Source organism: Vigna umbellata, chromosome 1 (assembly GCF_029865625.1).
Source record: "Vigna umbellata cultivar VRB3 chromosome 1, Vumbellata_1.0, whole genome shotgun sequence".
Classification (NCBI taxonomy): domain Eukaryota; kingdom Viridiplantae; phylum Streptophyta; class Magnoliopsida; order Fabales; family Fabaceae; genus Vigna; species Vigna umbellata.
Genome location: NC_142165.1, coordinates 107,286,110 through 107,301,337, shown reverse-complemented (window position 1 = coordinate 107,301,337; position 15,228 = coordinate 107,286,110). Strand labels below are relative to the sequence as shown.

Sequence of the window (15,228 nt, the reverse complement as noted above, 5' to 3'; positions counted from 1 at the left end):
ACGTAATAGTGTTAATATCATGTATTAATTTAACGTGAGTGTGCAAGTCAATATTAATACATTTATCAATGTCTTAAATTATATGGAGTTCCAATTTTTATTAATTTTATTCAATTTAGTCTAATTTTTCATTAATTTTATTCAATTCAATCTTAATTTTGTAAATTTCTAAATTGAGACTTAATTTAATTTGATGTCAATGTTATATTGAATTTTTATTAAAATTATATTTTTATTAAATGTTTTTTTTATAATTTTTAAACCAATTCTAATTATATTATTGAAAAATAATTATTAAATTCATGTTTAATTGTTGTTATAAAGCTAAAGTTAATTTAAAAGTAATAAAAATTAAAACTAAATTAAATTAAAATTAAATTGAATAAAATTATCAAAAATATAATAAATAGGCGATATTAATATATAAAACAAATAATGATAACTTGACAAGTGATATATATTTTTTAAATTAAAAATAAGTTTAAAAAATAAAAATAAAAATAAAAACTATAAACTAATATATGTCATGCACGATTCATTTTTTTAAACAATTTCAACATCGTTAGTATAACCAAATTTACAAAAACTATATTTTATTAAAAAAAAATAAAGGAAAGAGGACAAATTGAATAAAATAAATGAAAGTAGAAACCAAAATTATATTTAAGCTTTGATAAATTAAATGATAATTTTTATTTGTGTATTTTTTTTATACTTTAGCAGACTCTATTTATTAACTTGTGACGAAATAGACTTAATTATAATATTAATAATCATATTTATATTAATGTTTTGTTTAAATTTTAAATTTTAACCACCTGATAACATTTTACAATTAACTAATCCTATCATCTCATTTTATAGAGAGAAAATTTATTCAATCTATACTGTTAACATTTTATAATTAACTAATCCTATCGTCTCATTTTATAGACAGTAAATTGATTCAATCTATAATCTCACACAATATCAATTTTAATTTCTCAGTTTGTAAAATTCTTCTCAAAACTTTTAAAATTTGAAAAAGAAAGTTTTCAGATTAATACAATGCTATTATTTCAATTAATCTCACCTAAAGTTTTTATTAGATTGTATGTGATTTTGAGGATGAATTTTGAAAGAGAACGAGTAAATGAATTTACAAAATAAACAGAAAATTGTGGTATAGTTTATTTTAAGGAATAAAGGGAGAAAATGAAGATATTTAAAAATGAAATATGTGAACTATGTTTCACTTATTGTAGCTAGAATTTGAATGTAAGAATGATGAGGTGAACCTGAAGACACCGAAGAACACGACGGCGATAATAGAAGGTAAAGCGTGTGGGAAGAGCATTGCGTGAGATTGGGTTCAGTATGACGAGTGAGTGATTGGCCCTCATTTTCGAAACTTGAAAAACTTCACTAATGGCAAAACTACATTGGTCACAGAATTTCAGACTTGTATGTCGGCTAGGTGTAAAGTTACAACAGTACAAAGCGTGTACAAAAATAGAACAACCGAATCAAACCCTAAAATGTATCTCTTTACAGCTACAACTTGGTGCCACACATCACAGTCGGATCAGTTCGTCATCTTTCACACGTTCAAATCACCAGCTAATCATAAGTTGTTACCTTTTTATATCCAATCAACCTTTTCTTTTCTTTATTTTCTTCTTAATGGCAAAATATGTTTTTTTCATATATAAAAAGTTTTGATGATTTAGCATAATATAAAAACAGACCTATTTTAAAGACAATAGATTTGTTACTTAACCTTGAGATATATATAAACAAAATTTAATAATAAAGATTTTTTTTTCATATTTATTTTTATCACAATCAATAATTTTACATCACTTAAGAGTTAATATGACAATTTAGTATTTTTTTCTTTTACTTTTTGAGACATAGGAATACAAATTTTAAAATTAATAAAATATTCTGTGAGAGATGATTGGTCGTAATGATATTATTAAACAGATTTAAATTCGAAATATTAGTCTATACAGTAAGGTCATACGGTATGGATATCCCTCAATAAATTTATAATTTAAATATTGCACCCACAATAGACTATCAAATTTTTTAAATTTTTCATTAAGGATAATCAATTAATTTTTTAAATTTCGACTGAAAAATTATATTTTTACCACATTTAATAATTTTATGTGGTTTAGGAGTCGAAATTTCAGATAATTTAAATATTTTTTCATCATTTGAGATGTAGTAAGACTTATCTTATAACCATACTCATATATTATTACTGTTAATATATTATTTATATTTCTACAGCTCATTTTTTTTTCTTATTAATTCGCACTAACAAGTGAGTGTGAAAGCATTATCCCTAATTAAAAAAGTTGAGTGTTGTTTGATGGGGCCTATATCATGTGATGTGGTACAGAATTAAAGTCTTGATACAGTTTTTAGATTCTGTAAAGTGAATCGAAGAATCAGTCAAATTCAAAAGTTTTAAAGTTATTCGTACAATCACGCAAACAATAGTTTTTCTTTTTACTTACTTTATTTCTTATATACACACCAGTCAAATAAAGGTGAAAATTTTACTGGTTTTCTTCTCTTTTCAGAACTATGAAGGATGATTTTTTTTTCTGGTTTTTAACTTTGAATGACTATTTCATTCTCACAAAATAAATCCGGAAAATACTGTGCAAAAGAAACTTGGAACCTCACGGAATCTAACTCAAATATATTCATTTAATAGTGTCCTTCCTTATTTTTTATTTTCTTCTTTCTTAAAATAATATAAAAGTTTATATCTTTTAACTATTTTATCCTTATAGTCCGTATTAAATGAATATAAAAATTACTCAATTCATTCAACACATTATCAATGTTTATATTGACAACTACATTGACAGATTTTTGCTTAAATAGACTGAACCTGTCTCAAATTAAAATCTCAATATATTGTTATTTTTTGTAGACTTAATAGTTAGCCTTGACTTGACTTTTTGAAGGTGTAACTTGACGTATTACCTGGTTTAAAAACCTATAGGTATTTTCCTGTAAAAAATGAAAACATTTTTCTGATAATTATCTTCATATTACCTTTTTTTTCAGACTTTAGTATTACCATGCTTTTGCAATTATCCAATAAATTCGCCACCAACCTTCGTGGTTCGAGGTTCCAATGAGATAACTATCACCAAAATATCTCTATTGAAATTATACGACACACGTTAAACTTGTTCACATGTAATTTAATTTACTATTACACGAAACCTAAGTTTTCGATTAAATATAAAAGACCAACACGTAATCTTGAAAGTAATTTTTGACAAGTTTGAAGCTCTCCCCACATTCTTAACTATATAATAACATTTCAATATAAATATCTTACTGATTGAAGTTTTATTTTATTCTAAATGAATTCTGTCATATCATATCAGGTTTTCTCTTAATAATTCTTTTATAAGATTTACACAGTTTTAAATTTAAGATTTTTTTTTCCAGGATTATAAGATAAAGATCTTACGATTTTAAATTTAAGATACTGATAGAAACTGAAAACAAAAAAGAACATCTTAAACTAACTTGGAAAAAAGTTTATGATTTCCCATTACAATAAGGATACCTAACAAACTGTTTTCACACTGAACCCTTTGTCAGTCTTGTTTTTCCATATGTTTACGATTTTTGTCTTTCCTTTGTTTCCTCGTTATAAAATACTTCCAGAAAAACTTATTTAACATTAAAAAAAAAATACATTGGCATATTAACTTGTATTTCTTAACTAAATGGTTTGCTATTAAAATTAAATTCTAATTATGTGACTTTAGAAATTGTTAACTCTCAAATTGTTTCCATCCACTAATATAAAATTACTCAACTTATTTGTACTCAATATTTGAATAGAGTAAACAAAAATTCAATCCTATTTAAAGGATTTTTTTAGGTAAAAAGCTATTAAATGTTACGTGACATCGATTATGATATGTTGAAAACTTGTATATTTCATACAACCATCTAATAATCATATATATTATGTATACTATTATTTTATTTCAAAATTTTATTTATATTGTTTGCTTAAATATAATATTATAGTATTAAAAAAGAAGATGTTAAATTTGTTTTAAAAAAAATATGACAATTAAATGTTATTTTATTTAAAGAAACATATATTTTAATATAGATTTTTTGTCAATATTTTAATACAGTATACATTTCATTTTCTCATCATTTCAAACTCAATAAAAAAAATAGTTATGAAAAATTGTATTAATGTATCAGTTTCTTTATTTAAATGCTTGTTTTATTAAAATAGTAATGAAACCGTTATAAATTTGGCAGTTTATTTTTACACTTTGGATGTAATTAACGTTTATTTTAATCACGTAACAGTTAATTCCCATCAAAGTTGTACTTGTACGATGAAATAGATTATTATTCGAATAGTCGAGAAACAAAAATAGGAAAATGCACATTTCCTGGAAATTTTAAGAAAGAAAAAACATTTTGAAGAACACATTTGAAAAATAATTACATATTTTACTTTTTTTTATTACAATTTCAGTGAAGTACGAATATAAAGTCCAACTTTGTGGCATCATGCATAGTCTTTTCAACCTAAAAGACCTAAGAAAGCTACAGTCTTTCCAAACCTTCACCCAACAATTGCCATGCATATTCTTTCAACCGTACAAAAACCACATTAATGAGTCAACGTTTTTTTCAACAAGTAATTTTCGTTTTCTGCTGTAAAACATATTTATTTTCTAACCAAAACCTTTTCCTTAACTTAGAAATCCAGTGCAATGGATACCAACAGGTGATGTTATCAATCTACCAGCTAGGTTAATTTATTGCTAAGTGGTCCATGATAAGTTAAAAGAAGTCATTGTTGGGCCAGACCCATAATGGGGTAGAATTGGTTTTTGAAGTTGGGCCTGCTTTTTTTATACAGAGATAGTATTATTTTAAAATTTATATAATAGTAATTGTTTCAGTATAGATATTCGGAATCGAGATTTGGACATTGCTGGTGTGTCTTTGCTTCTTCTAAATGATTGGGATGGTCGCTTCTCCTTAATTGATGTCACCTGCTCACTTTTTTGGAGGTCGCTCTTTGAGCTTGTACAACACGCCTACTTCAAGAGAGGAGTAGCTACGAAAATACTCCGACGCTTAAGTGAGTCTCAGCTCTCAAGAAAATGATTTTATTATAACAGTAAGGTATTTTCCAGTATCCAATAGAACGTACCTTACCCTCCTCCTCTTTCTTATATTCAACCTTAATAAAATACAAAATAGATTTACCTTAAAATCCAATCAGTGCCCGAATTCAGTGTTAATCTCTTTAATCAAATATTTTTTACTATTTCTTCTACTGCTAGACTATTGGTCCAATTAGTTAAATATTGGACCAATTGGCCCAAGATAGATCGATCGTTATTGGATGCATATGCTAGCGCTTCTAACTTAGTGAATAGAGCAATCCAATGATTCACATGGTAACTGCTCGGCCGGCTTAGGTACCTTAGTATACAATGATTAATAAATTTTATCTAGTGTTGATTAATTTAATTAAATTAATATCGCGTGAAGAAGGAAGAAGAGGGAGTGGTAGTAAGAAAGGAGAAGGTGGGAATCAGTGAATGAGCAGTAGGATTCCTTAAAGACTGCGTTGGAGACAAAACATGATGAAGCGAGCATGCACGCATGCAGGGAGAGTAGAATAGATTAAAAAAATGTGAAAAATCAATTAAACTGCGGGCTGGGCGGTGGATGCTGGAAGAGGGCCAAGGGCATAGGGTACCCCAGAGTCAAGGATCCAAGCGTCACGGTCAGTGGAGTTAGCCAGCTCAAAGAACTTCCCGGGGTAGTAATCGGCAGCCTCAACAGGGGTAATCACCTTAAACCCTGGCCAGGTGATTCTTCCGGTTGTGTCCGCACCGGGACCCCTGTTGTTGAACTCGTAGTAGGTGCAGGTATCTTTGAAGGCGCTTCCCATCCAGGGCATGTACCCTTCGGGAGCGAATATGTCGTCGATTTCGGAGTCCATTATCACCACCTTCGAGAAAAGCCTCCAGGGCCTCCCGAGGTACGCGATCTTCGGGGTCACGGCCTTCAGGTCTGGCTCGCCGGTGAAGATGCAGCTCTGGAACACCAGGGCGCTGGGGCTGTCGATCTTGGTCCTTCCGCCGGCGGTCACCATGCACTGCTGGTTCTCCATTGGCTTCCTCGCGATGAACTTGCAGTTCTGGAAAACGGCGACGGCGTCCCCGAAGACAAAGTCGATGGTGCCGGTGACAATGCAGTCGCGGTAAAACTGGCGCTGGGACTGGGTGTAGAGGGTGTCTTGGTAGCCGTCCATGTGACAGTTGTAGAACACTGCCTTGTCAGCTGTTACCCTCAGAGCCACAGCTTGGTGCTTCTCCGCTCCTGCCGTGTTCTCGAACCCAATGTTCTTCGCCATGAAGTTTGCAGCGTTCACACCTGCCAACTCACCATTGTTAGTTCATTCATTCGTTTGAACCCCATGCGTGCATATGCATCACAGATGTTTGACCCTCAAAAAATGGAAAAATTTAATTAGTTGATTTGGCGGGTACTTACCGACGGTTGCGGTGTTGTAGGTTTGGAAGCCATCGACGTAGTTTTTATCGCCGGTGATTCTGGTGAGGGTGGGGCCATCGCCGATCATGGTGACAAAGGACATGTGCTTGTTCAAGTTAACGTACTCCTTGTAGACACCGGCCTTGACGTAAATCACAAAAGGCGTCTTGTTCTTCTTAGGCACCAGTTTGAGAGCCTCGTGGATTGTGGTCACCTGTCCACTCCCATCCTGAGCCACCACTACATTTGGGGTGATATCAGTAGATTCCAGAATTTTTCTCTGCCCTTCACTCACCCACGATGGGAACCCATCAACCAAAGTCTCTTCCGCGAGAAGCTTCCTGTGGCTGCTGGAGCCGAAGGAGGTCAAGTTGAGACCCTTGAAGAGAGACGACACACCGTTCACTATGTCCAACGCGTTTCTGCTCATTTCCAACGACGTGTTCAGAACCTTAGCCATTGTCTTCCCAGCTTCGGTGGTCGTGTTCTCGAACCCGTCCAGGCATGTTTGCTGGTGGGCAAGGGTACCCGAGATCCAAACCTTGAGGTCATAGGCGTAATCGTTCATCTTGCTCAGCTCAAACTTTTCCAAAGTCGCAGCGGATTCGTTTATATCATCCACAGCGTAACCTAGTACTTCCTTGCAAATTTCCATGGCCTGTTTGGTCATGTTGTCGGTGGCCAACTCGTGGTACAGCGTTGAGTTTTCAATTTTGCTGTGAATCTCCCGAGAGGTGGCGTTGAAGGCGGTGATGATAAGTTGCTTCAGGTCGGTGTTATCGTGGGAAGCATTGGCGAGACTCTTCTGGCAGGTTTCTTTGTATTCGGCCGACTGACATATCATGTTGGCGCTCCTCTGAGATTTCGCGATGCTGCCGTCGCCTTCTTCCGTGTGGTCGCCATGGACGTCGTCATTTATGCCAACGGCCACCGCGGCAACCATCGCGATCAGGAGGACAGAAGAGACGCTCAAAACTGCGAGCTTCTTCTTCCTCTCATGAGCACTGTCGAATCCAGTCGCCATCCCTAGCAGCTTAAGAATATTGTAGGAACTCTTTTCGGTTTTTTTTTTTTTTTTTTCCCTGCTGGGTTGTGAACCACTCGGAACAGTGGTTTTGTCAAAGCCCTTGGGCGGTGCTGATTGCTGCTTGGTGGTTTGAAGGCGAGAGGCGTATTTATATAGGTAGTGTTAATGAAACCAAAGGTCCAGAATGAATCCATTTTTGTGTAATAGACCGTGAATTGCTCCTAATTTGTTAAACTTGGCATGCATGCGACTACGTTTATGGAAATGTGGTCGTTCAGTAATTTTGATCAGTTCAATTGTTTGGCAAAACACGATAAATAGCATACCATTTAGGGCACTTCCTTGAATGATGGACTCTGAAAGGAAGATTCAAGATTGGAGATATATACCTGTCAATAATGTATATTCACATAAACTATTTGTAACTTTTATACAATATATTAAAAGTAAATTTATGTATCTTACACGGACTATAACTTTAACATTAATTTATGCTGAACCTTTAATATTTAGTATTGTTTTTATAATATTTAACTCTTAAAAAACCAAAGAGAATCTAATAAACATTAAAATAATATAATATAATATGAAAAATGTTATAAAAAAAATCACTATCGCGTCAAATTTAGTAACTAAAATATATGTATATAATTTTATGATGATGTTTAATTTAAAAATAAACGCATTTAATAGTAATATTGCACTCAAATAAAATTATAACAATAATTAAACAATTTCTTTTACATATAATAAGTTGTAATAAAAAATCATATTTATATATTTAATTAGATGTATTTTTCGAAATGTATAAAATGTGAGAGAGTGTTTATATTTATGCATTATATTGTAAAAATATATTAAAATGTTATTTTTAATATAATGATTTCAATCACAATCCATAAATTAAATCATAAGTTTATATATTATAAAAGTAATTTATATAGATTTTAGTTCATATGAGGTGTAAAATAATATATAAATTAAAATAATTAAAAAAAGAAGCAAAATAAATAAGAAAAAAGTACTACTTTTATTTTCTGATATTTTCTAGATAATGATACTTTAACAACATTTTTTTTACAACATTTTAACATCATTTAGATGTCATTTTGTCAATAATAATAGTCATAAACACTAACATAGACCAATCATATAATTACACGTAAATGGTGTTAAAATATTGTAAAAAGAATGTTGTTGTCAAAATATCATTATCCTAATTTAATTTTTAGTGTGTTTATAAGTTTCGTATGTCACAAGTAAACTGATTCAAATACTTAAAGATAATTAAGTACTATGCATCATAATATTTTGCATATATTATGTAATCAATTATTATGAATATCTCCAAAATATAACACAATTTAATAATAAGTTATAATATAAAATATTACCTAAAAATATAAAGATATTTCAAAATATATGACAATAATTACTAAAATAAAAATATTTTTAAAATTTACTGTAAAACAAAATGAAATCGATATAAAGAAACATAAGCCACGTAACATATTATAAAAGTTCAATTACAAAAAAATATATTGTTATTAATAATCAAGTGTCTTTTTATAAATAATAAGATGAGTTATATATGTGGTTTTGTAAACCAATTATTGAGTTTATAGATATTTTTATATTAATATCATTTTTAATATATCTAACCGCTGTATTTTAATTTCACAAATTTATGTTAATAGATGTATTTGTATAGAGATAAAAATTTATGGATATTTATATATTTAAATTATATATTTTATATTTCAATAATAACTCACATACAAATATATATATATATATATATATATATATATATATATACATAATATTATTTATAATATATATTAATAATATAAAATATTTTAAAATATATTTTTAGTCATTATTTGTCTAATAAAAAAATGTCTAAAAAAATTAAAAATTATTACAAAAATATTTATACATATATCAAAAGAAATATATTATCGATCAAATATGAATATTATATTACTGTTTCTATTATTACATAATTTAAGTGTGTATATATATATATATAATGTTCGATAAACTAAATTGTTGGTCGTTTTCAAAGTAAGTCAATGGACGAGTAATTGATATTTCACCGGTTATCGGAAGATATAAAGAAAATTGTTTTTAATTTAACTTCATACCTTTTCATTTGAATTTACTAATATTTCAATCGAAATATGTAATAATATTATTTGGCTATAATTCGGATACTCAATCATTAAACTAACTGCAACCCACCAAACTAACTGTAATTTTATTTCTTTCTTTATTTTCTTCGTCAAAATTTTTTCTCAATTTATTTTGTTATCTATTTCTTTGTCTTATATATTAACTTATTTGATTTGTTAATTTCGTTAATCTTCTCCCTTCATTTATTTTTCTTGGATAAAACGGAAAAATTCTAAACAAACCTTAACTTCACGAAACATTTAATATAACTAATGCCATCAATTGGCATTTTTTATGCAAATAACATTTGTACTTAATTTAGTGCAATAAAATGTATTTTTGAGTACGTCTTCGAGAATCCAAGCCACAGCCGACTTACTTCTCACGCCCTCGTGGGTGACACCACATCTTAGCAGGCAAACTACTTATACAACCTATTTATAATTAGCATATCTCCCACATCTTTATAAACATATTTGTACGCACATAAAATAATCAATTTACATAACCACACATTAATTGATATATCAATCATATACAATTGTAGTCTGTTTCGGTAGATACTTTTAGGGACCGAGAGACTAACATGCTGACGTGTCTGGGCCGCTCGCTCGCTTCCAAACTCCTCCTGTTGGCCGATCGGTGTTGGCGCAAACCGATCGGTCTCCTTCTTGACGAGGGGGATGTACCTGCAAAAGGTACTCCGACGCCCAAGTTAGGCGTGTGATTTGAAGAGCCTCGGCTCTTGGTTGAATATTTAGTGAATGGTTATCACTATTGAGTATTTGAGAGTCATGTAGAGTAAGTGGAACGTTTAAGTGGAACGTACCTGGCTTTTGGCCCTGGCTTTGTATTTATAATTTATCTCATGGATCCTGAGCTGATATAAGCCCAATAAAATATAAACAGAATAAGATATAAACAGATTACCTGAATATCCGGTTGGTTGTTTGTAACCACTCGGTTAATATTTTATACTATACATTATGCCCCCCAAGTCCGAGTTAAGCGGTTGGCTTTAGCCGTGGTTAACTATAGGACTGATGAGTTTGAGGGAGGCTGTGTTGGCGGAATTGAAAGCGTTTTACCGCTCGACTTTCAACATTAACCGAGCGGAATTTACCGCTCGTCCTTCAATAGGAACCGAGAGGAATTTACCTCTCGGTCTTCTACGTTAACCGAGAGGGCTTTACCTCTCGACCCTCGACATTAACCGAGCGGGATGTACCGCTCGTCCTTCAACATGAACCGAGAGGGATTTACCTCTCGGCCTTCGACTTTAACCGAGCGGGATTTACCGCTCGTCCTTCAACATGAACCGAGAGGAATTTACCTCTCGGCCTTCGACTTTAACCGAGCGGGATTTACCGCTCGTCCTTCAACATGAACCGAGAGGAATTTACCTCTCGGTCTTCAACATTATCCGAGAGGGATTGACCGCTCGTCTTTCAACATTAACCGAGCGGGATTTACAGCTCGTCGATCGACGCTCGACGATCGACGCTCGACGATCGACACTAACCGAGCTGGATTTACAGCTCGTCTTTCAACAGGAACCGAGAGGAGTTTACCTCTCGGTCTTCGACATTAACCGAGAGGGCTTTACCTCTCGACCTTCTACTTTAACCGAGAGGGATTTACCTCTCGACCTTCGACTTTAATCGAGAGGGTTTTACCTCTCGACCTTCGACTTTAACCGAGAGGGGTTTACCTCTCGACCTTCGACATTAACCGAGAGGGATTTACCTCTCGACCTTCCACATTAACCGAGCGGGATTTACCGCTCGTCCTTCAACATGAACCGAGAGGAATTTACCTCTCGGTCTTCAACATTATCCGAGAGGGATTGACCGCTCGTCTTTCAACATTAACCGAGCGGGATTTACAGCTCGTCGATCGACGCTCGACGATCGACGCTCGACGATCGACACTAACCGAGCTGGATTTACAGCTCGTCTTTCAACAGGAACCGAGAGGAGTTTACCTCTCGGTCTTCGACATTAACCGAGAGGGCTTTACCTCTCGACCTTCTACTTTAACCGAGAGGGATTTACCTCTCGACCTTCGACTTTAATCGAGAGGGTTTTACCTCTCGACCTTCGACTTTAACCGAGAGGGGTTTACCTCTCGACCTTCGACATTAACCGAGAGGGATTTACCTCTCGACCTTCCACATTAACCGAAAGGGATTTACCTCTCGACCTTCAACATTAACCGAGAGGGATTTACCTCTCGACCTTCCACATTTACCGAGAGGGGTTTACCTCTCGACCTTCGACATTAACCGAGAGGGATTTACCTCTCGACCTTCCACTTTAACCGAGAGGGGTTTACCTCTCGACCTTCGACTTTAACCGAGAGGGGTTTACCTCTCGACCTTCGACATTAACCGAGAGGGATTTACCTCTCGACCTTCCACATTTACCGAGAGGGGTTTACCTCTCGACCTTCGACATTAACCGAGAGGGATTTACCTCTCGACCTTCCACATTAACCGAGAGGGGTTTACCTCTCGACCTTCGACATTAACCGAGAGGGATTTACCTCTCGACCTTCCACATTAACCGAGAGGGATTTACCTCTCGACCTTCAACATTAACCGAGAGGGATTTACCTCTCGACCTTCCACATTTACCGAGAGGGGTTTACCTCTCGACCTTCGACATTAACCGAGAGGGGTTTACCTCTCGACCTTCCACATTAACCGAGAGGGATTTACCTCTCGACCTTCAACATTAACCGAGAGGGATTTACCTCTCGACCTTCGACTTTAACCGAGAGGGATTTACCTCTCGACCTTCGACTTTAACCGAGAGGGGTTTACCTCTCGACCTTCGACTTTAACCGAGAGGGGTTTACCTCTCGACCTTCAACATTAACCGAGAGGGATTTACCTCTCGACCTTCGACTTTAACCGAGAGGGGTTTACCTCTCGACCTTCAACATGAACCGAGAGGGATTTACCTCTCGGCTTTTGACATTAACCGAGCGGAATTTACCGCTCGTCCTTCAACATGAACCGAGAGGGATTTACCTCTCGGCCTTCGACATTAACCGAGCGGAATTTACCGCTCGTCCTTCAACAGGAACCGAAAGGAATTTATCTCTCGGTCTTCAACTTTAACCTAGGACTTACCGTTCGTCTTTGAGAGGGCTTTACCTCTCTCCCGAGAGGGATTTACCGCTCGGTCTTCGACCTAGGAGTGCTTCCTAGGGAACGGGCTTTACCGTTCGGCTTTGAGAGGGTTTTACCTCTGTTTTGAGTTAGGATTGTTTCCTAGTGAACGGGATTTACCGTTCGTCTTTGAGAGGACTTTACCTCTCTTCCGAGGGGGATTTACCGCTCGGTCTTCGACCTAGGAGTGCTTCCTAGGGAACGGGCTTTACCGTTCGGCTTTGAGAGGGTTTTACCTCTGTTTTGAGCTAGGATTGTTTCCTAGTGAACGGGATTTACCGTTCGTCTTTGAGAGGACTTTACCTCTCTCCCGAGGGGGATTTACCGCTCGGTCTTCGACCTAGGAGTGCTTTCTAGGGAACGGGCTTTACCGTTCGGCTTTGAGAGGGCTTTACCTCTCTCCCGAGAGGGATTTACCGCTCGGTCTTGGACTTGATCGTTAATTATGAACTTTGCTGACAAAATTGGCAATCAGTGTTTGCAATAGGAGACTTCCCCTTCGTTAATTGAATTCCATGATACTTTAAGCATGAAGTTTGTTTATGACTAGATCTTAGTCTGCACTTGCATAGTTGATGATGGCGTGGATTTCGATATATATTTGTTCAAGATGTTCATTGCTGAAATTCTCATGATGATATATATTATGGTATATAACCGTATAATAAATGATTCGGTTACCAGATATTATGAATTGCACCGAATAAATAACATAGATAATAAACAAGGTATCAAAACCGTTTCGAGATTTTATAATATTGTTGTTGATAGTTATCTCTAACACAATAATTTATTTGACTATTTGAATCATGCCAGAAAATGTTTCGGTTATAATAATTAGATAACTATATTTATAGTTATGTACTATATTATATATCATATATCATATAATATATTCTGGATTATACTATATATTTAACATAAAAATAGTTGTTATAATATCTATTATCAATTAGATATTTTATGAAATATTCATATTTCAAAAAATACTTATCTTGTTGACGACGTCTCACGTGTAGTTTTTACTTTGTCGAAAGTTTCTCGTGTTGATCCGAAATAGTGATGTCGAGACCGAACGCTCGTCTTGGTTTCTTGTGGTTTCTAATAATCTTTCTGGTGCTTTGTTGTTCCTCCATGCTCCTCGTGGTCATCATTGGGTTTGACGCTCGGCCCCACGGTGGGCGCCAAAATGTTTCGGTAGATACTTTTAGGGACCGAGAGACTAACCTGCTGACGCGTCTGGGCCGCTCGCTCGCTTCCAAACTCCTCCTGTTGGCCGATCGGTGTTGGCGCAAACCGATCGGTCTCCTTCTTGACGAGGGGGATGTACCTGCAAAAGGTACTCCGACGCCCAAGTTAGGCGTGTGATTTGAAGAGCCTCGGCTCTTGGTTGAATATTTAGTGAATGGTTATCACTATTGAGTATTTGAGAGTCATGTAGAGTAAGTGGAACGTTTAAGTGGAACGTACCTGGCTTTTGGCCCTGGCTTTGTATTTATAATTTATCTCATGGATCCTGAGCTGATATAAGCCCAATAAAATATAAACAGAATAAGATATAAACAGATTACCTGAATATCCGGTTGGTTGTTTGTAACCACAGGCAAACTACTTATACAACCTATTTATAATTAGCATATCTCCCACATCTTTATAAACATATTTGTACGCACATAAAATAATCAATTTACATAACCACACATTAATTGATATATCAATCATATACAATTGTAGTCTATCAATTATCTCACTACCTAACATAATTAGAATCAATCAAATAAGTCAAATAACAACAATGTCAATAAAATAAAATAAGATAAATTGATTTAGGAAGAATTGACTATTTTATGCAAGATTCCAAAATATCTTAAAATGAGAATAATTACATAATAAATTAATTTAAAACAATTGATGGATATTACCATACTTGAAAAGTAAGACTATTTAGCTTATAGACGATTTAAAAAAATATTTTTTCCATAGGCCTACTGGTGATGGAAATAATATTTTTACTAACATATATTCGAGTTTTGTAGAAATATATAACACGTATAAACTGGAATTAAATTCAGATAAGAGCATATGACATTTTCTTATGCTCACGGAAGATATACCTTAAATATATTTGTTATTTCAAAAAGTATTTATTATTGATTTGAATTATATGTATACCACATATTCTGTTTCCATTAAAGAAAGTTAATCAGTCTAACCTATATTAACCATCAATAAAAATGGTAAATATAGTCTATATTAAAATACGATTATAAAAAATTACTATTTT

At 33.9% G+C, this 15,228-nt stretch overlaps 1 protein-coding gene across 1 annotated transcript; it reads right to left on the bottom strand.

The window, feature by feature from the left end:
• Positions 1-5,599: 5,599 nt before the first annotated feature.
• LOC124842701 (pectinesterase/pectinesterase inhibitor-like) lies at positions 5,600-7,730 on the bottom strand. The gene is made up of 2 exons (XM_047319247.2): positions 6,568-7,730; positions 5,600-6,447 (listed from the first exon to the last, which is right to left on the bottom strand). The coding sequence occupies exons 1-2, from the start codon at positions 7,589-7,591 to the stop codon at positions 5,714-5,716; spliced, it is 1,758 nt and encodes a 585-aa protein (XP_047175203.1). The 5' UTR covers positions 7,592-7,730; the 3' UTR covers positions 5,600-5,713.
• Between the last annotated feature and the right edge of the window lie 7,498 nt (positions 7,731-15,228).

Excerpts from the sequence above, each read along its gene's own strand:
- LOC124842701 (XM_047319247.2), bottom strand. The coding sequence starts at position 7,591 with ATGGCGACTGGATTCGACAGTGCTCATGAGAGGAAGAAGAAGCTCGCA. Across the intron at positions 6,448-6,567 it reads CTACAACACCGCAACCGTCG|GTGTGAACGCTGCAAACTTC; the intron begins GTAAGTACCCGC and ends GTGAGTTGGCAG.